This window comes from Talpa occidentalis, unplaced genomic scaffold (genome assembly GCF_014898055.3).
Source record: "Talpa occidentalis isolate TD23 unplaced genomic scaffold, MPIMG_talOcc4v2.1 talOcc4.7, whole genome shotgun sequence".
NCBI classification, from domain to species: domain Eukaryota; kingdom Metazoa; phylum Chordata; class Mammalia; order Eulipotyphla; family Talpidae; genus Talpa; species Talpa occidentalis.
In genome coordinates, this window is record NW_023605083.1 from 103,437,795 (window position 1) to 103,465,054 (window position 27,260).

At 45.8% G+C, this 27,260-nt stretch overlaps 2 protein-coding genes and 1 pseudogene across 2 annotated transcripts in view; 1 reads left to right on the forward strand and 2 right to left on the reverse strand.

The window, feature by feature from the left end:
* Positions 1 to 2,099, reverse strand: part of LOC119231536 (S-phase kinase-associated protein 1-like) — a 21,168-nt pseudogene extending 19,069 nt beyond the window's left edge.
* The window catches only part of S1PR3 (sphingosine-1-phosphate receptor 3), a 12,834-nt gene extending 5,516 nt beyond the window's left edge, over positions 1 to 7,318 (forward strand). Inside the window, exon 2 of the mRNA XM_037493685.2 lies at positions 2,547 to 7,318. Coding sequence (XP_037349582.1) covers positions 2,683 to 3,819 — 1,137 coding nt within the window. The 5' untranslated portion in view covers positions 2,547 to 2,682 and the 3' untranslated portion in view covers positions 3,820 to 7,318. The remainder of the gene's footprint in view (positions 1 to 2,546) is intronic.
* SHC3 (SHC adaptor protein 3) overlaps positions 6,878 to 27,260 on the reverse strand; it is a 137,895-nt gene continuing 117,512 nt past the window's right edge. The window contains exon 12 of the mRNA XM_037493644.2: positions 6,878 to 14,459. Coding sequence (XP_037349541.1) covers positions 14,331 to 14,459 — 129 coding nt within the window. The 3' untranslated portion in view covers positions 6,878 to 14,330. The remainder of the gene's footprint in view (positions 14,460 to 27,260) is intronic.

The following is a 27,260-nucleotide window of genomic DNA, read 5'->3' on the forward strand; positions in this document are numbered from 1 at the left end:
AAAAAAAAGATGTTCTAAAGAAAAAGGCTCCCTGCATGGTGAATATTTAATTAAGGGAAATGATAAATCAAGCATTGGTGGGAAAATATGCTTACCTTCAGATGTATTGCTTTGGCAAGACAATAAATGTCTTAGACATACACTAATTTTTATGGTTTGCTTGCTTTGTTTTTTTCCCCCCTGCTCAATTTTTATCAAAACCCTGCGCATTCAGGGAGGGAATAAAAGAAAAATGTAAGCCTTTGGCGTGCTTGGTCTGCTTGCTCTCTGCTCTGTGCCTGAGAGTTGTCTTGAGGCAGTGTGTGTTCTCCTCCCTGCCTTTGTGCCATGCCTTTCCCCTGAACCAGGACACATGGCTGTGGCGGCCCCATCTGTGTGGGGCAGCAGTCTGTGCCCTGGGGGTGGGGGAAAGCTCACTGGAAACCAAGTCCTGTGCCTGTGCCCTCAAAGGCCAGGAGCAGGCGAGCAGAGTGGGGACGTGGATTCTCTAATGATGCTCAAGGGAACGAATACCCAGATAGGCAGTAATTGGGCGCTTGTTAATGTAGAAGATGCTGGGAGAGGCGCTGGGAACTTCATGGTGTCCTGTGGGTGTTAAAGAAGACACTCCTGGCAGAGAGAATGCAGAATGTCAGCCGCTATTGTTACTGCTCCTCTTATGAAGACAGCGGCTTGCAATTTGTTTTAGAAACCGCAGCCCCAGAAACATCACCAGGGGCCGAGTTGATTCCAGGAAATATTATAGAGCAGGTGCAACTTGACTTGGGGCTTGAAGCACAGACAAGCTTTCGAAGAAAATGGTTGGTAGGGACACAGTGGGCAGGAGCTGGTGGGAGCAGAGCTCTGCTGCCCCCCACACTGACCCAGGAGCCGGGACAACCTGGCTGTGAAGTCTGTTGTCCTTGTCTGGCCTCCATCCAGCGGGCAGGGACCAGTATTGGATAAGCCCTGCCTTCTGTCTGAGGCTTCGAGGTGCCCTGTGCCTGGATGGGCATCACTCGGGGAGGTGGACCCCAGGACTTTGGGCTGCCTCCTTAGGCTCCTCAGCAAAGGGGGAGGCCAACAGGTACTCCTCTGTCCTCCATCATCAACCCAGCCTCAGAATCTGCCTGCTTCCTCCTTTTGAGGTTAGGAAAGGTGACAAACTGACCCTGCTGCCTGGACAGCATAGGGCAGCTGTCATGAGGCTCTGAGGAGGGCCAGGAGGCAGTTCTAGGCAGACCCAGGTGTCAATCACCGCCTGTGTCCCATGGAAGCTCCCATACACTGGGAGCAACTTCTGCAAAGAAGCAGTGGGGTATGTCTTAGAGAACCTGAGCCCCCAAAATTGAGGAGGGTGAGGACCCTGGGAGCAGTGTCAGAGTAGCAGGGAAACCAGTGCAGTGTCACACAGCAGGGAACCTACTTGGTGCCTCCTGTTTTTTACCCACAGAGCATTTGCCAACACTGAGCTCCTAGGTCCTTCCCTGAATGCTCTCTTGGCCTCAATTTGTACCTGGGCATGAGCTCAAGGTAGATAAGGTCTTCAGATTCCACCACACCCCAAAATGCAGAAACCCCTATTGTGGGAGAGTGGTCCATTTGTGTTTCAGCCCAAATTAGGATCATTTATTTGAAACACATAGTGAACTGTTTAAAACTGAAATTTTAAATCTGTGAGTCCACCAAGAGCCATTTCTATCTCACTGTCGATGCCCTAGAGGCCAATGGATGTGCCGCAGGAGGGTGGGAGGTGCCAGGGTCAGTGTGGGAAGACTCAAACCCAGATCCTTGAGGACTTGGCTCTTCAGTTTGTGACCTTCATGACTCACTAGTGTCCCCAAGGTGGTTTCTCTGGACTCACATGCACTGATTTAGGTTTGGGTTTTGGGCAGTTACTGCTAATAATCAGACCTCTGAATTCCAAGGCTCCAGTGCTTGCCACTGCTTGCCTCTCTTCCTCTGGCCTCAGTGGAAGTTGATTCCAAGTCGCAGCATTATATTCCGTCTTCCCTGCTCCTCACGAAGCTGCTCACCAGGGAGAGGCCACTGCTGTGCCCCTCTTCCTCGGGTGCCATGGGGTCCAGCTCAGGGCTCTGCCTGGCACACTTGTGGGCCATCTAGGCCCAAGTACTGGTCCTGGTACCCAGGCAGGCCAGGCTGCCTGGGAGTGTGGGTGCCTCCCAGCATGTGGCTCCAGAGCCCAAAGGAAGTTTCAATCAACTGGGTGTTACACTTGAGTCCATGCTCTGTTTTCCTTCTGAGATTATCCTGTTTCTCTCTTGGTAACTATAAACACTATTTTATCAGTTCCTTTGTGGTAGATGAAGAACTACCCTCTGTGCTTAGAGGTTTCCAGGTAGAAATGTGATCGATGTCTGTGCGTCATCCTGTCTGATTGAGTGATCAGGGTGTTCCCCTAACAAATTTCTTTCCCCAACAGCTGCAGACCCTGTGGCTTCCCAAGGTCTTAATCAGTGTGGACTTGGGCATAGGGGCTCAAATACACCAGCACCCCTAGCTTTGCTCTTGCGTTGACTGGGTGTCCTCCATTTATCTCTTTTCAGGGGCCTGTTCTCAACACCCCAGCTGGCATCTGACCTGATCTCCATGGAAGCCTGAGGCTTTGTCTTCCCCCAAAATGGATGTTCCCGGGGCGCCCTCTGCTGGAATTTGGAGCTAAGTGTCTGTGAATTTCAAGTGATGGCGACAGTGCTCACGCAGCACCCCAGGCCTCTCCCAGAGAATGAGACCCTGTATGAACATTACAACTACGTGGGCAAGCTGGAGGGCAGGCTGAAGGACGCCACCGAAGGCTTCAACATCACCACCATCCTGTTCCTGGTCATCTGCAGCCTCATCGTCCTGGAGAACTTGATGGTTTTGATCGCCATCTGGAAAAACAATCGATTTCACAACCGTATGTACTTTTTCATCGGCAACTTGGCTCTCTGTGACCTGCTGGCCGGAATCGTCTACAAGGTCAACATTCTGATGTCGGGAAAGAGGACGCTGAGCCTGTCTCCTACGGTCTGGTTCCTCAGGGAAGGCAGCATGTTTGTGGCCCTGGGGGCATCCACCTGCAGCTTACTGGCTATCGCCATCGAGCGGTACTTGACTATGATCAAAATGAGACCTTATGATGCTAACAAAAAGTACCGCGTGTTTCTGTTGATTGGGATGTGCTGGCTCATCGCCTGTTCGCTGGGCGCCTTGCCCATCCTGGGCTGGAACTGCCTGCATAACCTCCCCGACTGCTCTACCATCCTGCCCCTGTATTCCAAGAAGTACATTGCCTTCTGCATCAGCATCTTCATGGCCATCCTGGTGACTATTGTGATCCTGTATGCACGGATCTACATCTTGGTAAAGTCCAGCAGCTGCAGGGCAGCAAACCCCCACAACTTGGAGCGCTCCATGGCCCTGCTGCGCACGGTGGTGATCGTGGTGAGCGTGTTCATAGCCTGCTGGTCCCCGCTCTTCATCCTCTTCCTGGTGGACGTGGCCTGCAGGGTGAAGGAGTGCCCTGTGCTGTTCAAGGAGCAGTGGTTTGTGGTGCTGGCTGTGCTCAACTCCGCCATGAACCCCGTCATCTATACGCTGGCCAGCAAGGAGATGCGGCGGGCCTTCTTCCAGCTGGTGTGCAACTGTCTGACCAGGGGCAAAGGCCCCCGCTCCTTGCCTGTCCAGCCTGCTCTTGATCCCAGCAGAAGCAAGTCCAGCGGCAGCAACAACAGCAGCCCCAGCCCAAAGAGCAAGGAAGACCTTCCCCAGGTGGCCACCTCACCCTGCATCACTGACAAAAACAAAACCCTGCAGAATGGCATCCTCTGCCAGTGAGGGTGCTGGCCTCAAGGAGCAGGGATCCTCAGCTCTTCGAGGTTAAATCCTGGGAAGTGGTCACCCGACTCAGCAGACACATACTTATTTATTGCCTGCCTCCCCACGTGGACCCTCGCCCAGCTGGGACAGGGAAATCTGTTGTGCCAACAGCTACTTGGCATGGGTAGCTCTTAAGGAGGGACCTGAAGACTCACCAGTCCGTTCCAGTGTAGACAGCATGCCTGTTTGCTTGGGCTCTGGGGTCTTGCTGATGCCTAGGGCCCCTCCATTGTTCCTGGAGAAGGGAGGCCAGAGGGCAACAGTGCACCCTGTGTTTCTCAGAACCTCAGGTGACGTTTCAGTAACTTTATCTATGACACGCAGAGAATGGATGTCTGTGTGTTTTCTTTTTTGTTACGTAGCCCAGTGTTTTGCTCGTCTGGCATCAGAAGCGCTGCGTGCAGTACGTGGCAGTCATGCACGGGTGAGTCCAGTATGTCCGACTGAAGCACCAGGGACAAGGATTTGCTACAAACACACTAGGGGGACATGTAGGTCCAAGTCTCCTCTGACTTTCTACAAGTCTGTGTTAAGCTGTTTTAAAGGCCTAGATTCCAAGAAAGGGCTTGTACAAGACCAGTCCCAGATTTGGGGGACTGATCCAAAATAGTCCTGCGACAGTGCCCCTGGACAGGTCAGTGTCTGAGGTATCTGGGTGACAGTGAACATGTCGGAGTCTAGTGCCCAAGTGCCCACTTCCCTTCTGCCCTGTGTTCCTGCCTAATTTTAAGTAGACCCAAAAGCCAAAGTACACGTCACGAAAAAGCCAGCCATGGTGTTCAGGGAGCCTGTGTCTCAGACCCACCCAAGAAAGAACATACACAGAAGAAGCTGGGGTCCACCCCCTGACCTGATCCACCTTCCCCTATTGCAGGAAGCAGCTGTCTGTTTAACGTAATGGAAGTTTCTATTAAATTGGGAAAGTTTTGCCAGACAGCACTTTGATCTCATGTTGAGCTGGATTCTGTCTCAGAAAAGCAGCAAGTCAAGACTCCCTGTTGTGGCAGCTGAGTAGCCCAGGCCTTTGGGCAGAGCCCCCAGCCTTCCTGGAGGCCCCTCCACAGAGACTGTTACAGCCACATAAGGAGGGGAGCGACAGCTGGGGTTGCGGATTCTTCAGAGCTATAACTCCACAGGACACTGAGATCTTGCTTCCACGCAGGCTGAACCTGTGTCTCCCCTTTGCCTTATAAAGGGGTTTCTTAGAAGGCAGACATCCTCTTGAGTGCTTTCGCCCGGGGGTTCTACATGCAAATCGGAGGAGCTGCACATATTGGTGACGTCATCAGTGATTTATAAGAACAAACAACCCTCTAAAGGTTACTTGAGTAACCCTCACATGGGAGCCCCTGAAGATTTTTAGGTTCCGTGAGAATTTTGAGTATGGGCCAAAAGAGTTGTCTTATATGTCAACTTTTTTGAAGCAGTAATTGCTCATTGGGTATCTGATCCCTCTTACGAGGCACATTTCCAGGGTAAACATGTACTGATTTCCTCCTTTTTGTTACTGATGAGACCAGTTCTTATTGTAAGGCGATGTCACTGGTGACATTTTGTTGCCTTTAATTCACCGAAAATCAGCTTATTCTTTTATGAAATAGCGTGAGAAAACCCAGGGCATTTCTACAAAAGTTAAGCCATAAGGTACTGGGTTAAGAAAACAAATAAGCAAACAAAATGCATCAGATGGCCAGAGAGTTGTGTATTGCATTTTCACTTAGGTAAGCACATGGTTTTCGAACTTTCTATCATAGTTCTGGTCCAGAGTTCTCCTTGAAATAACACAAAATTTTCAAGGGAGCTGAATGAAACATATGATATAGTAACTGTGCTCATTTGATATATGCAAAAAATAATCCGCTTTCATTCCAATGAGCACATTCCTCCTTAGCCAACACACAGAGCTGGGCATGTGAAAGCCACAGAGAAGCTGTGCATTCGACCTCAGTCACTTAGTAACCCTTACTATGTTCCATGTATGTTTGTCAAAAATAAAACCAACTGCCTTTGTATAAGCCTGTTGTTGGGGGTGTTCATGTGGGCATGGTTTCACCAGGACAACTGGTGGGGTGCACATTGGCATCCCGATTCCTCAACTGGTACCTATTTCTAAACCACTTTCAGAATTGCCATAACCTATGTTCCCCACTAACATAGTTGGTGTTCCCGTGCAACTTCGGTGGCTAGTAGTGCTGTTTCACCAATTTTAGAAGGTTAGTGGGCTGCCCTTTGATGAGAAGAACATCCTAAAGATCAAAGCAGTGGAGGTGTGGTCCAAAGAAAGCCATGGACGTTTGGTTCTGCTCCCTTTGCCACAAGAGAGAATCAATCTGAGTCAACCCTTCCCTGAGTCAACCCTTTCCAGCTTTTTCCTTCACAAGTGATTTAGTTTTAACCTTTCTGTACTATGTTCTACATAAAGAGACACCAATGGAATAACTGTTCTGGCCTTGACATTCATGTTCCCCAACTCAAATGAGGACCACAGTGTTCTGTCCCTTTGATTCTGCCAATAGGTAGCAAGTTGCAGAAGTGAACCTTGGCTTCAGCCAAGATGCCATTTACATTCCACACCCTTGGCACATAGAGTGCATTCACTGTTACTGTGTTTGGTTTTTTTCAAGATTTATTTATTCATGCATATCAGAACCGGGGTACAGGCCATAGGTGTGTGTGTGGGAAGGGTGAGAGGATTCACCAGAGACAGAGCGGGGAGCAGAACAGGCAGACAGACTGAAATACACTGCTGAGGGGAGCAGCAGGTGAGACAGGAGAGGTCTGCCGCCCCATGTGGGTGTATCTCCACAGCCAGCCGGGTTCGAACCCACGCTGCAGAGGCTGCGGACAGCTTCACAGCGCTGCGCTCAACCACCTGCGCCACCAGGGGAGTCCCAGCTGTTACTTTATGTTAAGAAGCCTAAGGAATAACAGCACCTGCATTCTATAGCAAGGTTTCACACCCTCCTTTTCTCCTTTGTGAGGCAACACAAGAGCGGTCATCCAAATCAGAGACTTTTCACAATATCCTTTATTGCCAACAGACTTACATGGACAGTCATCTAAACAATGAATTATTTAGAAAACGGTGTTTCTCTCTCCACCCATGATTCCTCTATGCTAATAAAGAGCCTTTCACAGAAACGTAACAAGGTTTATTTTATAGAAAACTTCTAATTAAATTACCAAGTCCATGCTTTTAAATTGTATCTATGAGTGCAAAACCTCAACACCCAAATGTTTTTAGTATTTAAGTCAAAAGTCAGAGGGTTTGCTACATAATCAGAAATGCACACACCGCTATTCCGAAAATGAAGGCACATTTTCCCATAACCAATGACAAGGAGAAGTGCAGCATTGCCTGAATAGCCGTGACACCCTCTTCTCAGAGCGACACGGGGGATGCCATTTGGCACCTCGCTTGGCTCCCCAGGAATGTAGGGGTGCACCAGGTGCGTCACCAAGGGCTCACAACTGGAAACCACATCATTTCCTGTAGGAGTGAAGTGGATTTGTTGGAGGTGAGGAGGGAATTTTTTGCCAATTGTCTTTGTCACTGTTTTCTCAAATCTCTCAATGTTGGCCAGATAATTTAGGTTTCTCATTTTTCATAGAACAGAGATCAAAAAAGTTGAAATTGGTGTTGTATTTCCACTCCTCAGGGATGTTTAAAAACCAATTCCATTCCAGTATCAAAGTGGAAAGTGGCAGATTGGCAATCAACTGAACAGGGACCTTTACAAATAATTTTGTTTGTTTGTTTCACAAAAGTTAATGGAAAACAGAACACAGTATTTTCAAATAATATTTATCAATATGTATAATCTGCCATCCAAACCCTTTTGAAAAAGTAATAAATATCTTATTATTACACATTAAATTTACATGGAGTTCTCTCCTGTCCTTGGACTGAAACAGCAGTGTTTAATTCTGAATACAAAGAACATTCACGTACTTAATTTTACAATATTTATTCTGAAACAAGTTATATTCAAAAGTCAAATCAACAGAGAACATTCCACTTGCAACCAACACAGAGTTGTTACAGAAAAAGGTAATTTCAATGTTCAAAGATGCATTGGCTCATTCATTTCTGCTTTGCTAATTGTCGCTTGATTCAGTAGTTGCAAACTTTGGTTGTGGTAAAACTGTCCTAGGTGAGTATGAATGAATGATCTCAAACACTCAGGACCACAGCATGCCCTCCATGTGTGTGTGTTTTTCTATCTACAACAGTTCCAGGTGAAACAACAAAAAGAAACTTGAAGTTGTAAGAAGATATTTCATCCCCTGCACAGCCCTCAGTGACAGTAGCTTCTCAGCCTTCAGGGAAGAAGGCTGTCTGTTTTGGGTCTGAATCCACTGATCCAGGGCAGGAGGGGAAACAACCTCACTGCTACTATCTAACACTGGGCCATTTTGTGCACAAGGAGTTTCTACCCTCCTCCTCAGCCCACCTGCTCTGACACCGCCACCCTCTGGGCCTCCACTTTGAAAAGTTTTCAGGCTGTCACCTGGAATGCCCTGTCATGGTCCCATTAACTTGGCCATGGCCTCAGGCGAGTCTTGCTGCCCTACTATGTGGTGTCTGTTTTCTAGCAGAGTACCAACTCAGGCAGGCAGAACACACGTCCCTTCACAGTTCTGTCCCAGGAGCCCAGAGCCTATATGTTAGTTCAGATAAGGCCAAGAGAAAGCTGGCTAGAAAGGTCATCCAGCAGTGCCACATGCACACTGGGAAGACAGCTCTTGTCCTCCAACCACAGTGATAAGGTTCCCTACCCCACACCTGCCCCTTCTTGTTCTTCCTGGGTGGCCTCTGACTTGAGGAGCTGTGGTAAGTACCAGACATCTATCTGGATCTGCTGTCTACCTCCCCACTCTGTCCTCTTTACCCTCATCTGTCTTTCCCTTTCCCTGTCTACACCTGACTGGCTTCTTTTCCCTGCTATCCCTCTTCCATTTCTCACAGTCCCTCTACCCTGCGGCCTTCCTCCTTTCTTGGCACTGGGGTCCCCTCACCCACAGCAGCCCAGACTCCCCTCCATGTCACAGGTGCCAGGACATGTCAGTCCTCACTCTTAAGAGTGCAAACTCTTAACCTATGCTTAACTTTCTAGTCATCCTTATTAAAACTGTTTTTGTTAAAATACAAAAACCCAAGGAGGTCCAGAGGTGCAAATCACACAGTCAACCTGCCTGTGCATACATCCAGACAGATGCACATCTGTGTCACCAATGCAGGTGTACATGTGTGTATGTATATACATACGCATATGTATATATACGTGTGCGATTGACATTCACAAGTCCTGGTATAAAGTTGCAATTTTTCTGGCTGCTATAAATTGTGCCAGTTTTAAAACTGTGTATTTGTTGCTTGCAAACTTATAAATATGTATAAACCCCATTATAAATAAATCGTGGCTGGCAGATGGTATTTTATCTGCAGCAATGATTATATGGAGTTATAAATGCCTATTAATCCTCCACTTTTAAACCAGCAGTATGGACCCTGGGATCTCTGACATGAAGTGACAAGAAAACATCACCATAGATTAGAGAGGAAAGCTATTAGTAAGAGGCAGTTAAGGACAGCAACTCACATCTATGGTGGCTCTGAAAGTCTAGATTTCCCACCAGCATCACCTGCAGTTTATTAGAATGCAAGTTCTTGAGCCTCATCTGAAACTACTGGGTTAGGAACCCTGGGGGGCTCTGATGTTTGTCTTTACTCCAAGGCTATTTTGCAGGAAAGTTTGTCTCTCTGTTAAGAACTCTGAATTCGGGAAATGTGCTCGGTGTGTATGGGGCCCTTCAGGACATGGGGGCCTTCCTTTAGTGATGGGCCAAGTGAGTAGATGCCCGGCTTTCCCCCCACCTGGGAGGTTTAGCTCTGAAACAGGTTCAGCCCTGTCTCATGCAGTCTCCAGGGTGCTGAGTTATCCATGCCCTGGTGACCTGCTCAGCTGCAACCTCCTCGTCTGCTTCTTCCCCTTCCCCACTCTGGGATTGGCACCCAGAGAAACCACATGCACTCATACTCTCCCTTGGGGTCCTTCTGAAGGACCAAAAACTAAGCAAGAGGAGTAGGAACACTTCTTCATCTGTCTGTGTAAATGACCGATGCTGTTATGCACTTTGCAAAGGGAGGCCACCTAAATGTGAAACCCATGGAGGGAAGAGCCACCTGCCATTTTCCATGGGGGGAATGGGAAGCTGCAGGCACAAGCCATAAAGGACCCTGATAAGTCCTGCACTTGGTCCTAGAGTCAGCCGCTGGCATCTGACCCCCTTGGCACACCACCTGGCTACCCCTTCTTCAAGGGAAAATGGGTCCCTCCACCTGCCCTGTACCGGTGCAGCCTCGCTTCTTGTCCTCTGGAGAGCAGTGACAGCTCCAGGATGGCAACATGCTCCAGTAAAGCAGTTTTCCCAGTTCATCTTTCTCAGGACCAAGCTGAAGAGTTTCACTCCAGAACCCAGAGTACTTTTCTGAAGCCCCAGGCCAAGGCTTGTGTGATGGCACTCCCTGGCTGCAGTCTCTCCATGTCTCCCCCTTGTTTTGAGTTGGACTGCCCCTTTCACGCAGACCTTTATAGATGACAGCTGAACACGGAAGGAAGGGCAGACCCATGGAAAGATGAGAGGCACCTGTGTGCCCCCCCCCCAAAGGGCCCACATCTCAAGAGAGCACACATTTGTGGCTGAAGTATCCCAGGAAGTGCCTTCCTTCCTGCTAGCATGCAGTCTCCGACCCCGACATCAGGCTGGGGACGGCACAGCCCTGGGTGCAGGTGGCGAGTCACAGCTCCCAGACCCCCAGCAACAGCCTGGGCCACATGGCTGAGCTGCTGGAGCTGAGGCTGGACAGACACATCCAACACTGCTGGCACTGCCCGAGGAGGCCATGATCCAAGGACCCATGTGGCTGGGCTTCTTATGGCAGCTTAGCAGGAGAAATGGGACCAGGATCCTGGTTCTCAAGCATTGCTTATAGAAGGGAGCCACATGGGGTCTGGCGCTACCTGAAGGGGAAGCTCCGTTTTGGGAGCTGGACAGGCATGGAGCCAAGAGCCTTGGTGGACAGTGTCCTGAGCTTGGGGCTGCACAAAGTGCTGCTTGCTCCATTCCTCTTCCCATGGGCCTGCCCATCCTCCTAAGCCAAGCCCTTCCTCCACCTGGGGCTGGCCCTTTGTCTTCCCTGGAAGCAGTGGGTGGTGCCCTCCCCTAGCAAGAGACCCTCAGGCACTACAGGTGCCTCAAGGGGGCTCCTGTTCATCTACCTCAGCACCGGAGAGATGGTTTTAAACAAGATCGTTGCTTAAAGGAGACCTGCATCAAGGCTGAGCAGATACCAGCACTTTGATGTCTCATCTAAAAAGCCCAAAAGTGGCCATTTAGCATACGTTTCAGATGGGCAGCTGTTTGAATGTGTCTTTATCAGGCTGTCCAATGAGCTGTTCAGCGTGTCCTTGGTCATCAAAAATTGATGCTGACTTAAAACAGCAAGGAGCAGCCCCATGGGGCTCCACAGTGCTCAGCAGGCTGAGAATGTCAGAGACACACTGCCCTGGGTTCAGGACGGTGTGGCGAGAGGGATGATACAGGGGTCTCAGGGCTGCTTGGCAATGGGGCAATTTTAGGACTGCTGGAACCCACCATGTGCTCCCAGTTCACGCCAAGACCTGGGGTCAGTGGCTGGGGGCCATGAAAGGGACAGAAGGTTCCAGCACTGTCCGGTTGCCCAGGGCGGCCCTTTGCACAGTCTCCATGCCCGGGGAGGTGGATGCTCTGGGCACACACATAGTGCTGCTCCCTGGGGCTGGCTGTTTAGCAGCTGGACCTGAATAGGCATGGGGGGCTCGGAGGAGAGACCCAGTGGGGACTGGAAGAGGGCCCTGCCAAGTTTGCCTCGGAGTCCAGAGCTCTAGGGATGCTAAGAGTGATGACAGCCTGCGACCTGTGGACCACATGGCCTTGAGCAGGGTGGGGCAGCATTTGAGCCTCAGTTTCCCCATCTATTTAGGAGTTGTACAGTGATGCCCATCACATGGCACTTGAAGGAAGAAATGAGATGACAGCGTGCGCTCTAACACGCCTTACAGTGGGAGGCAGGGAGACGGAAGTGACTGCCACTGGATGTGTCTGGCTGCTAGGGTGGATACCACTTTCCCATCTGGCACCGTTCCATGGTTAGCAAGCTTGCCATTTGAGCTTTAAAACATGTATTTGGAGTTAATATCAAAACAAAATTTGATCCCCCAGTTCCCTTAATTTTTTAAATTGATTCTCATGCAAAAACCCATAATCTATCAATATTGTATATCTCCAGTGAGACACTGACTTCAAAGCAGAGAGCTACTCAAGCTGCAGATCACAACTCTGTCCATCCCCAAGAGGGGAAAATGAAGATCAAGTGTTCAGGGCTTCCTGTTCCTCACTCTGGTTTCCTACTGTGCTGTGCCCTTGACACTAATATTTGGCCTTACACACCTTCCACTATTGAGAGAAAAGTCACTTTATCTACATATCCCAAGGGCCTCTATACACTGGAGAATGCAGACCAAGCTCCCTGTGCCCCAAATTTACCAGTCCCAGGGTGAGAGCCTGATCCAGACACTGCCCAAATCTCTGGTAACACCCCTCTGTTTCTGAATAATTGGTTACCCATACTGACCCTGAAACCAGAACCCCTCAACTAGTGCCAGATTCTCCATAGAATTCTAGTTCACTGCAGAACATCCCAGAAGATTGAAGCCACTGCCACCTTAGATTCACTGGACCCTCAAGAGACAAAAACTGCAAAGAAGGCCACAAAGGAAGCTATCAACCTATTCCAACTCATCCTCACAGATTAACTCTACCTCATCCTTCCAACCTGGCCACACACCCAAAAGTAGAAATAGGATTTGCATACTTAGCATTTGAAATTTGCAGACTAGTACTCATTAGAGTTTTTCAAATCTATGCTTTATACCTCAATCTTGAAGCATCAACTGTATCACTGTACAACGCTCTGTGTGCAGAGTGACTTTCTGTTGCCCTGTTTAAAGGGTGCCATACCTAGGGGTGGGGTTCACTGGGGTGACGGCACATGTGGTAGATACACTGAGATGGTGCCAGCAAATGGATGAATCCTTTCATCCTTTAAAAGACAGTGTCTGTTAAATCACATGGTCAGCGCAACTCAGATGTGTATTTTTTTTTTAAATTATAAACATTCTCGACTTCCTAATACCAAAAGACCCAGCGGGAAATCAATGTTTTATCTTGAAGGATGGCACCAAGACAAAATGGTGCATGGGCACACGCCCTTTGCAGAGCATTTGGGAAATCTGCTGCAGAGATGACTCGCTTTACCCAGTTGTCATCCCAAAGTGGAACTGCAAAATGCAAGTCCCAAATTTTTGTGTTTCTCCTTGGCTTCAGGCAGAGGAGGTCCCAGCAGGAAGGGTGATATGAACGGCCCCAGGGCTGAAATCTGGGCACCTGCACTTGCATCATCTGTGGCACAACTCCTCAACATGCATTTCTCCACGGAATCTACAGGAGGAGAATTTTGCCAGCAACAGCCACTCCAGCGGCCTGTAATCAAGCCTGTTGGTTGGAAGAACATAGAAACAGACTTGGCCTGACTCCCCTCTGCAGACATGTGTTCCGTCACTCTAAAGATAAAAACGAGGGGAGCATTTGCCAGTCAAGGTCTTCATCAGTGAGGCTTATTTTGTGCCATATTTGGCAGTAAATTGAATCCCAAGACCGCCTGGATAACTGAGGTCAAGAGGGACATTATTTCTGTGCTCAGCAGGCCCTGAAACTGCTAGAGGGATGCAGCTCTGCAGTGCAGCTGCTAGAGCCACCTGGTGCTGGAAACGGGAGCACACAGATGTGATGCAGCGGCCCGGTGGGCAGCCAGGAGGAAGGGGAGGAGGGCACCCACGTCCCCAGGAGTGGCTGCCATTAGCATGCCACGTGTTCTAGGTGCAGAGCTAGACCTTGGGGGCAGCATTTGCCTTGTTCTACTCTAGTTCCATGTCTATTGCCCTTCCTCCAGCTGCTTCTGCTCCTGGTGTTGTGCTTATTCGGTAAAGTTGCAGTAACACCCTCCTAGTGGAATTTCTGGTGGAATGGGTCCGTGGAATTAAATTTTTGCCCAGACAACTACAGTCAAACTTTTTTTCATTAAAAACATACAGCACAGAACATTAGTCTTACATCTTTTTTAGTCTTAAAAAATATAAATATAGAGGGATAATTTGTACAGGATGTATAGGTATGTACACCTTTAATATGCACATGAGAAATTGGAACAAGTTTATGAAACTTGCACTTTACAGAAGTCTTCCTCCTGGGCTTTTGAACAGGGCTTTGTGCCTGCAGGGTGCTGCCTGGTTCCCAAGGCCCCATACCCATCTGCCAAAGAACCGGTCCTCCTGTCCACTGCGGCTGTAGGGGGACAGGCACAGCTGTCAGGTGCTCCTCTCCACAGGCTGCTGGAGGCAGAGCTCACTCCCAGCGGAGACAATGGGCAGGCTGTTCTCCAGGTGATGGTTGATCAGGTGGCTGATGCTGTCGAAAACCCTGTCCTTTGTTCGGATCTATGAAAGACATGGAAGGAAGGTCAGGAAAAAGAGAATATATCCCGCTCAGAGTTCACTTGACCCCTGAACTCTCCCTGAGGGCAAAGAGCAGCCCTGCCCAGCACCTGGGGCTCTCCATCACTTCAGAGGTGGCAACTGCATCTGTCACAGTGAATCAGCCACCTCTGTGGGGCTGTCCCACCTCCAGCAGCCAGGGCTGTGGTGAATCCCCTGGCCCCGCCAGTCTTCCATTTCCTGCTTCCCTTCTGCCTTCCGAGGATCTATCCCAGAAACCCCTCAGTGGTTGTCCTGGCAACTTAGTTCAGGCACCTTGTTAGTACCTCCAAGTCACCTTCCTGCCTCCCTCCTCCCAGGCTGGCTGAGGACTGAACTGGAGGAGGCACCACAGAGTAACCCAGACCCTGCCTTGCTCCAGGAGGCGGCTTCCAGCTGGACTGGGAGACCCTCCTGACCCAAGACCACCACTTGGTGGCAAGGGGATGGGCCACACGACTTGCCCGAGGCCAGAGGTGATCAAATAGTCACCTGAATTTGTATGGTCATTATAGTTGTTGTATGGACAGTGATGGAGGACAGCAGCTTATCCAGCCACTGGGGAGCCCATCCTGTCCTGGGGGGGCGGTTTCTAGGCTCACAATGTCTCGGAGAGAGCCTGCCCCCGGCTTTGCTTCTGCCAAAAGGACAGCAGCACAGGCTCTCCTCACATGGGGCAGGCGTCAACAGCGAGGGCGGCCTGGCTCAGATGCCCATGCTCACCTAGAGAACGGATCAGTACTGACCATATTCTTAATCATTTCAGAAGGAATCTGACAGTAGAAGAAAAGTGAATTCCGAAGACAAAGAGAGTGGAGGCTCAGTGGGAGAATCAAGACCTGGGCATCCTGAAGGGCCAGACCAAGGATGTCTGGGTGCTTGAGAAGTGACTTGGAAGTGTAAAATAAATAACAAATAGGAAGGTATTCTGATTTTTCAAATCCATGACAGAGAGCAGAACAATCTCTGACTATTCCCCATCACAGTCTCCAGATGACTCTGTGACACGGGGGAGGTGTAAATCCTTTTAGTTATTTCTCCTTTTACTGAAAATTCTTATCAGAAATCAGTAGAAATTAATTTTTTCAGTTTATTCATCCAGACTCTAGGTTGTCCACTTCTATTACATGACCATGGAGACCAGGACAGAATCCAAAGCCACTGACTGCCATGTGGGGAATCGCTACCGGCCAGCACATCATGGGTTTTGGCTTGGAATCCTGTCTCTACAGCTAATCAGCCATGTATCATTGGACTCATTACCTACCCTATCCAGCCTCATTTTAAAAGGATGCATTCACTAGACCATGGTTCTCAACCTGAGCGGTGTTGAAACCCCAGGGACTGTGGAAGCACTGACTGCAGACTCCATGAGGGCAGACCCTGCTGGGCCAGATCTGCATCTTGGTGGGTTCCACAGATACTGATACTGCCGGCCTGGTGACCCAGTCAGAACCACTGTTCTGGAAGAGCCCCACTCAGAGTTCTGCTAGTCTGGTTTCTTTTGTTCTCTGGGATGTGGCAGTGCCTGCCTGGTTCATTCAGTCCCTCCAGTACTAGCAGAAACTCTCTACTTGTAAAACAGCCCAGGAGCTCCAAACCAGCCTTCCTCGCCTGCCCAGCAGGAGAAGCAGCAAGCTGTGTGCATTCTCAAGCAACCTCAGTCCTGCCCATGACCTAGGAGACATGCCTGGTGCAATGACGAAAAGGCAGTTTTCACCTGTCCATCTGCCACCACCTGATGGTGCCCCAAGGGCAAGTTACTAAGCTCTCTGGGTCTCCATCTCTCAGGAAAACATTATCACCATAGCCTTACTTCATAGGGCGCTTGTCAGGAGTAAATGACTATTACATGTGTCCTATGCAGCACAGTGCCTGGTTTCTAGTAGTGCTTGGCAAATGTTTGCTGTCCTATTTTTCTTACTATACACAGCAGTTTAAAATTATCCTGGAGGCACCGGCATCAAGAGATATGGGGCAGAGAGTGACATTCGTGAACATCCTGCTGGCACACAGGTGGGAGAAGATACTGTCAGTCCAGGTGGAAGGGAAGAAGGAGTCTTTGGAGATATTTAAGGGATTGGGTCAGTTGTTGGATGCGGAGGATACAAGGGGAGGCCTGATGGCTGAGGTTTGGGGACTGGGTGAGCCTGGGAAAGAATGCAGGGGGCAGGTGTAGTGAGGAGGTGGGAGTGATCTGACCATCATGACGTCTGATTAGACATGGTGGTGAAAGTTGGCCTGCAGGAAGTTAGAAATACCATTTAATGATGCTACATTAACCACTAGAGTTGGTGACAAGATGGTTATATCAGCCCCTCCAAGGATTTACATTGGAACAGCCAAAGTGCTCAGACAGAGGCATCGCTTGACAGTAACTCTGGTTTGGGGGCAGTGGGTTGCACATACATAGCTGCTGCCCTGGGTCTGCTGCTCAGATTTGGCTGCATGCACTGGGAGAACCCCACCTCCAAATTTGGTGCCCAAATGCAATCTAAACCTGGCAGAATGTAGACCCACCCCAGTCACATTGCCGGCTTCTCCAGATTTGAAATGATGGTACATCCTAGATGTCCTTCCTAGACCGTGGCCACAGAACTGGCCCATGTCAAAGAGCCAGGCTTTGGATCTTGCATGACAATTGCTTACAGCCTGCTAATTTATGCCTTATCCCACTTCAGCACTTATTTTCCAACCAAATAGTAAGCCAGCCTTGGATCCCTGCACAGCTGGGATCCTGGACAGCTTTCATCCTCTGCCTTTAAGCCTGTGGTTTCCCTGACCTGCCATGGTCAAGGTGAGGAAGACACTACAGTCTTCCTGCCACCAGCCCCCCATTCCTTCTGGATCTAATGTTCCTTTCCTTCCCAGTTTAGAGGACCGAGAGGCCCCCAATCATCCCCAAGTTTGCCTGAATCTGCAAGGTCTGTTTCTGAAAATAGAAAAAGTGGAGGACTAACTGTGGTGAACAATAAGGAAATTCACAGGAACTATCACCAACCACAGCTCTCGAGAGCCATGTCAAAAGAGCACAGCACAACTGTGGGCGCATCAACTCAGATCCCTGGGTCAAGATTCGCTACCCTGGCCCTGGCATGTTTGCCAAGAAGAGGAGGGCAGGTTCCATATTGATAATTGAGTGAGGAAGAGATCAAAATCTGCCTATGTGTTTTATTTCCATAATTTTGCTAAATTTTTAAATCCTTGATAGAAAATAGAGATGGGTGAACAGCTGATGTTGTATATCATTAAATGATTCTATTTTTATAGGAAAATACGAGTAAAGAAATTCTAATTTAAAAACACAAGGCTAAGTCCTATCCCACTGTCCCCAACTCCATTGAAATGACAGTAGAGGAATAAATTTCTAAAACAAAAGAGGAGGCAAATCACCAGAGACATTGTGGTCTCAACACAGTGTGGGCTAGAAGAAAGGATAGAAGCCTGTGGATATAAAAGTGAGGAGGAGCCTAGAATATACAGGGTGAGGGTGGGGGCCATGCAGAGAAACCCAGTAATGATGGGAGGGAGTGTGCTCCCCCTTCCAGAAGACAGAAGAGAGGTCCCAAGTGGCTGCATCCACATCTCCATTGCCCCTCCTTCCCCTGCGCCTCCTTAAAGTCAGACTTACTTCAGGGGGGAAGCCAGAGAATGTTTATAAAAGAAATTGAACAAACTTCCTGAGGCTAATTAAAGCCATGGGAAGGTGGTGGTGACTGAGGCCAAATGTTCCCAAGAGATGGCCAGCTCTATTCCAAGCCCCCTCTTCAACCCACAGTCCTCTGCTCTGTCAAGCAACAGCTTGTCATCTTCTCATCCCTCCTCCCCTCCATCCTCTCTCATCCTAACACACACACACACACACACACACACACACACACACATTCAGTCCTTCTCCCCAAGTCAATGCTATGAAGGTCCAAAGGGAAAGGGGCCTGTCCATGCTACAGCAGAGGAGACCCACCCCAGGAAAATCAATCCAGCCTGTTGTACTTGAACATCACAGGGAACATGTACAAAGCACCTTAAGAGTGCCAGCATCACAAAGATAAAAATCATAATAAGCAAGCAAATTATTCCTGAAGATAATTTGGGAGGTAGACTCCAAAAAAATAAAACTACTCTTATTAAAAACATCAAAAAGTCAAGAACATACTTCATCCATTAAAAAGAATATGAAAAACAAAGCAATTGGAAAACAAAATTTCTTCTTTCAGAAATTAAACATACAATTTGTAAATGATATATGTAAATATATGTTGTGTGTATGTATATATATATATATATATATACTTGAAGTATGTGTAATACGAAGTTTGGAAGATAGTCAATGGAAAGCATTTAGAATATAGAACAAACTTTCAAAGAAGTGGAAACTTGTGGGAAAGAAGTTACAGAAGGTTCAAGTTCAAAAGGACTATTGCCAACCAGATATTCTGAGAGGAAAGAATATAAAAGGCAAGAAATCATCAAAGAAATAATATAAGAAAACTGATCTGACTTAAGAAAAACAAAATTTTTCAGATTAAAAGGGGTAATCAGGTCTCTGGAAAATGACTGAGTGAGAGATGCATTTAGATTTATGACAATGCAGAAGAGGAAAAAAGAAAAACAAAAAATTATGAGAAGGAAAAGAAAAAGTAACTCACAAAAGAGCAAGAGTCAGACCAACCATACAGCAACAAACAATATAGTAAATCAAAAGTGACTGTAAAATATATTTTCAGACAGATAGTATGAGGAAGCTGATGCTAATGCACTTGCTGTGAGGAAGGCGACTGAGGAAGTACTCCAGTGAAAAGTAAGTGAAAGGAAAGAACAGGAGCACAGAGGACACACAAGAGGCCAAAACACTCCGAGGAGTTCAAAGAACCTATGTCACTGGAGTGATGGGTTTGCTCTAGATATCTGTTAGGCCACATTCAAAGAGGAAGTCCAACTATCTTGATGTGTGCACCAAAAAGTAATGGGCTAGGTGGGTAATAACAACAGTAACAGGTTGAAGTGGTTCTGGAAGCTTTGGTGGTGTGGTGAAGGTGGTTTTAGCGGGAATGATGACCTTGGTCATGGAGGAAACTTCAGTGGGAGGTGGCTTTGGTGGTGGATATGGTGGCAGTGGGGATGGTGATCATGGGTTTGGTTATGATGGAAGCAATTTTAGAAGTGGTGGAAGCTACCATGATTTTAGCAATTACAACACTCAATCTTCATATTTTGGACTCATGAAAGGAGGAATCTTTGGAGGCAGAAGCTCTGTCCCCTATGGTGGTAGAGGCCAATACTTTGCCAAACCATGAAACCAAGGTGGCTGTGGGGGTGCCAGTAGCAGCAGTAGCTATGACAGTGGCAGAAGGTTTAATTACCTGTCAGGAAACAAAGCTTAACAGTCAAGGAGAGCCAGAGAAGTAGCAGGAAAGCTACAGGTTACAACAGATCTGTGAACTCAGCTAATCACAGTGGTGGCAGGGCCTCACTGTGACAAAAAAGACACGTTTTAAACAATATTCATGTGTTTGGGCAAAAAAAATTGAGCACTGTATTTGCGACTAATTGTAGAAAAATAGGTATTTTTTTCTACTTTTAACTAAAAGTTATTTTAGTTTCTGTTCTGTGGAAAGTGTAAAGCATTCCAACAAAGGGCGTTAATGTAGGTTTTTTTTTTTTTTGGCATCCATGCTGTTGATTGTTAATCATGATGCTAAATAAATGTGTCATTAAAAAAAAAATAAAAAATAGACAGCAATTGTATAAACCAGTACACATAATGTAACATTGGTCCCAATATAGAAACATAATACATATGTAGCATATTCGACAATAACACAGAGGAGGTGGGCGAGAGCAAAGTTGCACTCGGCTAAGAAAATAAAGTCACAGAGTAAAGTAGTAATTGCAGCAATGTATTGTGGGTTTGTAACATTAATAGTGCAACATCTATAACACAAGAAGGGGGGACAGAGAAAAGAATTATATAGGAGTTACATTTCTATATTAATCACAGGAAATAAGCCAGTACAATATAGAACTGATTATGATAAGTTAAGCTGTATATAGTAAATCCCAAAGAAATCATTTTAAAAAACAAAAAGTCTCAAAAAGTGTAGGGGAAATCATTAGAGAAATTAAAATACTACATATGCAATATTTACTGAATGCAAAGGAAAGTAATCAAGGAACAAAAAAAAAGGGTCATATAGACACAAAAAGTAAAATGGCAGATGTTAACTCCAACTATATCAAGAATAATATTAAATGAAAATAGATAAAGCAATATAATCCAAAGGCAGAGATTGTTAGAGAAGATAAAACATGATCTGACTATCTGCTGTCATTAAAGACACATTTCAGATTGAAAGATACAGATAAATTGGAAGTAAAGGGTGGGAAAATAAATCACGTAAATAGCAACCACATGGAAACTATATAAATATAAGAAAATAAACTTCAAAACAAAGAATTTATTACAGATACAGAGGAACATTTCATACTGATCAAAGCTCAACCATCGGTATTGATGCTATGACAATTGTAAACATATATGCACCTAATAAAAGAACAAAATATATATCTAGTAAAACTGACAGAAATGAATGAAGAATGGACAATTTGACAATAAAAGACATTTCAATATCCTGCTTTTAATAATAGGTGGCTATATACCAGGTGAATAAAGGAAGAGAAGACTTAATCAACATTACAAATCAACTAAATATAACAGACATATAGAGAACATTCTACACAACAACAGAATACATATTCCCCTCAAATGCAAAATGAACATTTTCCAGGAAAGACCAGATGCTAGGCCATTAAAAAGCCCCACAATATAGTTTAAATTATAGAAATAATACAATTTATGATTTTTGATCAAAATGGGATAAAGTTGATAATCAGTAGCGGAAAAATTTTTCAGAAACTTAGGTGGACACTAAACAATACACTTCCATATAATTAATGGGTCAAAGAAGAAATCAAAGGAGGAATTAGAAAATATTTTAAATGAATGAAAATGAAGCTACAGGGGGGCGGAGCAACATGGCGGCGAGGAGACGCTGCGAGTAAGATCTCCCATTAAAAAAAGTTAATAGGGAGGAAAAGCGGCAGGTCCCAGTGAGAACTGGGACAGGGAAGATAAACAGACGACTCCAGCAAACTACCTGAAGAAGAAAGTGGCCATAAAAGAGGACCAGAAGGGAGGAAAGCGCAGAACCCTGCTCCCCTCCCCCACCCACAGAGGCGGCACTCTCCGACCGGCAGAGAGGAGGAAAACAACAAACTAAAACGACCAACAAGAACAAACTACGCAGCAAGCGGGACTATGAGTGGAAAGGAACTATTGCAGCCACCACACCCCGTGAACGGGAGCTGTGGAGAACCCTGCAGGATTCGCCAGGGCAGTGAGCGAACGGCTCCGGGCGCCATTAGAGAAGAACAAAGAGACTCTGGAGACGCGCACACAGCCCCGGGCCGGCCGGTAAGCATGCGCGGGAAAGCGGCGCGCTTGGCGCGCTTGAAAAGCAAACGCGGATCTGGATCGTGGCTGTCCAGGTCCCCGCGCCTGCGACCTAGGCTTGCGGGGAGACGCGCGGAGGCCCTCACTGGGGTGAAAGTCCCTCACTGAGTAAGCAGGAACCAGGCGCCCAGGCACGGGAGCGGGTGCAAAAGGCGCCATTCCCGCGCCACTGAACTGGGCTACAGCCCGCGTGAGGGCTTTGGAACTGAGACCCGGGGCACGAAATTCGGGGCATGGGTTCTCCACGACGGTGGGGCACAAGGCAGACACAGCACCCCAAAGCCGTTGAGGTTTACCCTACCATTCCCGCTCTGTTCCCTGTCCCACGGGGGGGGGGGCGAAAAACAGCCCCCCAAGGACAATAGGAGAGATCTCTGGCGCCACCTAGCGACCAGGAAAAAAAAGTCACTAACACCCCATAGAACAGGAAATTTCTTAAGACTGCTTGAGAAGGGCAGAAGGCTCCCAGAGGAGACAGTGGCCAGCTGGGAAGTTAGCCCACGCCAGGCCCCTTCCGACCAGCAGTCTGAGCCCACAGAGGGAACAGGCACCCACGGCCGGGGCAGACCGGGCACGCAGAAGAGTGTGCCTGAGACCGGAAGCGCAGGGACTGAGTCCTGCGTCGCCATTTTAGAACAAGGACATTTCTTCAGTAAAGACTGCCTGAAACCAGCAGAAAGCTCCCTCAGAAGCCAGAGATGGCTCCTGGAGGAGCCAGAGGGGAGCGGAGAAGTTCACCCAAGATGCCGGCCAGTCCAAGCAACACAGTGTCCCAATGCATACGACAAATTAGAAAACAGACAGTAGGGAGTAGAAGAACCACACGCAACCTAACAACTCCTCAGGAAAAAAGCACACCACAAAAAGAAAACCACCCTCCAGATTACAACGACAGTAACTTGGAAGAACTTCTGAGACTTCCAGAAAGAGAATTTAAAATTGCTGTGATTAAAAAACTGACAGAAGTCATAAAGGAAAACAATGATATGAGAAAAATAATCAACGATCAGAAGAATGAAATTGAGTACGTAAAGAGGGAAGCAAAAGAAACGCAGGAGATCAAAGAATTAATGGAGGAACTAAAGAACTCTGGGAAAAGCAATGAAAGCAGAATAGATGAAATGGAAGAACGAATAAGTACTCTTGAAGACACAGAAATAAAAAGAACCAAAACAGAAAAGGAAAGAGAAGTACGAAGGAAAAAGAACGAAGAAAGACTTCGGGAACTATCTGACTCCATGAGGAAAGGAAATATAAGAGTTATAGGAATTCCAGAAGGAGAGGAGAGAGATGTAGGAACAGAGAAAATATTCCAGGAGATAATTGAAGAGAACTTCCCCGATGTGAAGAAGGAGCTGAAAATTGATATACAAGAAGCGAGAAGAACACCAAACTTCCACGACAAAAGGAAAAATACAGCAAGACACATAATAGTAAAGCTCCCAAGAATCCAGGACAAGGAAAAAATAATGAAGCTGGCAAGAGGGAAGAAACAGATAACATTCAAAGGAAAACCAAGCAGGCTGACATCGGACTTCTCTGAAGAAACACTACAGGCAAGGAGAGAGTGGAGGGACATAGTCAACAGACTCCAAGAAAACAGATGCCAACGAAGAATACTCGAAAGAATAAGGACCTTCCCAGACAAACAGAAACTCTGGAATTTCATTACGACTAAACCCCCACTCCAAAAAATACTACAAGGAATCCTAAAGCCAGAACCTCAGAGGGACGAATAACAACGAAAGAAGGCCAAAAAAAAAAAGTTATTAAAAGAATAAATAAATAAAATCAAAGGAAAGACAAACACAATGGCAAATACAGATGCTAACATATCAATATTAACTCTAAATGTAAATGGACTAAACTCTTCAATAAAAAGACACAGAGTTGCAGCCTGGATTAAGAAACAAAACCCAACCTTTTGCTGTCTCCAGGAAACACATTTAGCTACAAAAGACAAAAATAGGCTCAAAGTTAAAGGATGGAAAACAATCCTACAAGCAAATGGACCAAAAAAGAAAGCAGGAACAGCTATACTTATATCAGATAAAACAGACTTCAAACTCAAAAAAATAAAAAGAGACCCCCAATGGTCATTACATTATGATCAAGGGGACAATACTTCAAGAAGAAATAACACTCATTAACATATACTCACCAAACGAAGGAGCACCAAAATATATCAGACAACTGTTGTCCTCTCTGAAAACAGACATCAGAGAAAACACATACGTAGTGGGAGACTTCAACACACCACTATCAACAATGGATAGATCAACAAGACAAAAAATAAGTAAAGAAACTAAAGCTCTAAATAAGGACCTAGAGCATTTGGGCTTAACAGACATCTATAGAACACTAAACCCCCAAAAAACGGGGTACACATTTTTCTCAAGTGCACACGGATCTTTCTCCAGGATCGATCACATACTGGGGCACAAGACAAACATCAACAGATACACAAAGATTGAAATCATACCAACCATCTTTTCTGACCATGAAGGCATCAAACTAGAAATAAACCATAAAAGGAAGGCAAGGAACTTTCCTACCTCATGGAGATTAAAAACCACATTACTGGAAGACCACTGGACTAATGAGGAGATCAAAGAAGAAATTAAAAAATTCCTTGAATTGAATGACAAGGAGGACACCAATATCCTAAATGTATGGGATGCAGCAAAAGCAATAATAAGAGGAAAATATATAGCAATAGAAGCTCACATCAAGAAACAAGAAAGAACTCAAAGAAACAACCTAATCTCGAAGCTCAAAGATCTAGAAAAAGAACAACAAAAAAACCCCAAAACCAGTAGAAGAAAAGAAATAATAAAAACCAAAGCAGAAATAAATGAAATTGAAAATAAAAAAACAATCCAAAAGATCAATGAAACCAAGAGCTGGTTCTTTGAAAAAATCAATAAAATAGACAAACCCCTAGCCAGGCTCACAAAGGAAAAAAGGGAGAAAGCACAAATAAACAGGATCATAAATGAAAGAGGGGAAATCACAACAGACACAGCAGAAATCAAAAGAATAATCAGTAACTACTATGAACAGTTATATGGAAACAAGTTCAACAATCTAGAGGAGATGGACAAATTCCTATAACTCTACAATCACCCAAAGTTAGATAAAGAAGAAATAGAACACCTAAACAGACCAATTACAAGCAGCGAAATTGAAATGGTAATCAAAAACCTCTCCAAAAATAAAAGCCCAGGACCTGATGGATTTACAAATGAATTCTACCAAACATTCAGAGACGAATTAGTGCCTATCCTTCACAAACTCTTCCAAAAAATTGAGAAGGAAGGGACAATACCAAACACGTTCTATTAAGCCAACATTACACTAATACCAAAACCGAACAAGGACAACACAAAAAAGGAAAACTACAGGCCAATCTCCCTAATGAACACGGATGCAAAAATCCTCAATAAAATTTTAGCTATCAGAATCCAACAATGTATCCATAAGATAATTCACCACGACCAAGTAGGATTCATTCCAGGGACACAAGGATGGTTTAACATCCGAAAATCAATCAACGTTATCCAACACATCAACAAAAAGAAATATAAAAACCATATGATAATATCAATAGATGCTGAGAAAGCTTTCGACAAAGTGCAACACCCATTCATGATAAAAGCCCTTGAAATTCTTGGGATATAAGGAACATACCTCAACATCATAAAGGCCATCTATGACAAGCCAACAGCCAGTATCATTCTCAATGGTGAAAAGCTGAAAGCAATTCCATTAAGATCTGGAACAAGACAAGGATGTCCACTCTCACCACTGCTTTTCAATATAATACTGGAAGTCCTAGCCAGAGCAATAAGACAAGAGAAAGACATCCAAGGAATCCAAATAGGAAAAGAAGAAGTCAAACTATCACTATTTGCAGATGATATGATAATATACATAGAGAACCCCAAAAACTCCACAGAAAAACTAATTCAACTAATCAATCAGTTCAGTAAAGTGGCAGGATACAAAATCAACATGCAAGTCAGTAGCCTTCCTATACACAAACAATAAATCTGAAGAAGAAGAAATCAAAAAAACCATCCCTTTTATTATTGAAACAAAAAAAATCAAATATTTGGGAATAAATCTAACAAAAGAGGTAAAGGACCTATACAAAGAAAACTATAAAACACTGTTAAAAGAAATAGAAGAAGACACAAAGAAATGGAAAGACATCCCCTGCTCATGGATTGGAAGAATAAACATTATTAAAATGGCCATCCTACCAAAAGCAATATACAGATTCAATGCTATTCCAATCAAAATTTCAATGTCATTCTTCAAAGAAATAGAACAATTATTGATGAAATTCATATGGAATCACAAAAAACCCCGAATAGCCAAAGCTCTCCTGAAAAAAAAAGAAGGGAATGGAGGCATCACACTCCCAGACTTCAAACTATACTACAAAGCCATAATAATCAAAACTGCATGGTATTGGAACAAGAACAGACATACAGACCAATGGAATCGAATAGAAAATCCAGAAATAAACCCACAGATTTATGGTCAACTAATCTTTGACAAAGGAGCAAAGACTATGCATTGGAGCAAGGAAAGTTTGTTCAATAAATGGTGCTGGGAAAACTGGGTCGCTCATGCAAAAGAATGAAGCTTGACCACTACCTCACACCATACACGAAAATCAACTCAAAATGGATTAAAGAACTAGACATAAGACCTGAAACCATAAAATATATAGAAGGAAATATAGGCGAAACACTACGTGATTTGCACATCAAAGACATCTTTACAGACACATCACCCAAAGCAGTGATAGTGAAGGCAAAGATAAACAGCTGGGACTACATCAAATTAAAGAACTTCTGCACAGCAAAAGAGACAATAACAAAAATAAAGAGAAACCCCACCAACTGGGAGAACATTTTTGCACCCAACACTAATGATAAAGGACTGATCACAAAAATCTGCAAAGAGCTGATGAGACTCAACAACAACAAAGAAAATAATCCAGTCAAAAAATGGGCAGAAGAGCTAAAAAGAAACTTCTCTGAAGAGGAAATGCAAATGGCCAACAGGCATATGAAAAAATGTTCAACATCACTTGTCATCAGGGAAATGCAAATCAAAACTACCATGAGATACCATCTTACACCAGTGAGAATGGCACATATTAAAAAAACTAGCAACAACAAATGTTGGCGAGGGTGTGGAGAAAAAGGAACTCTCCTGCACTGCTGGTGGGAGCGCAA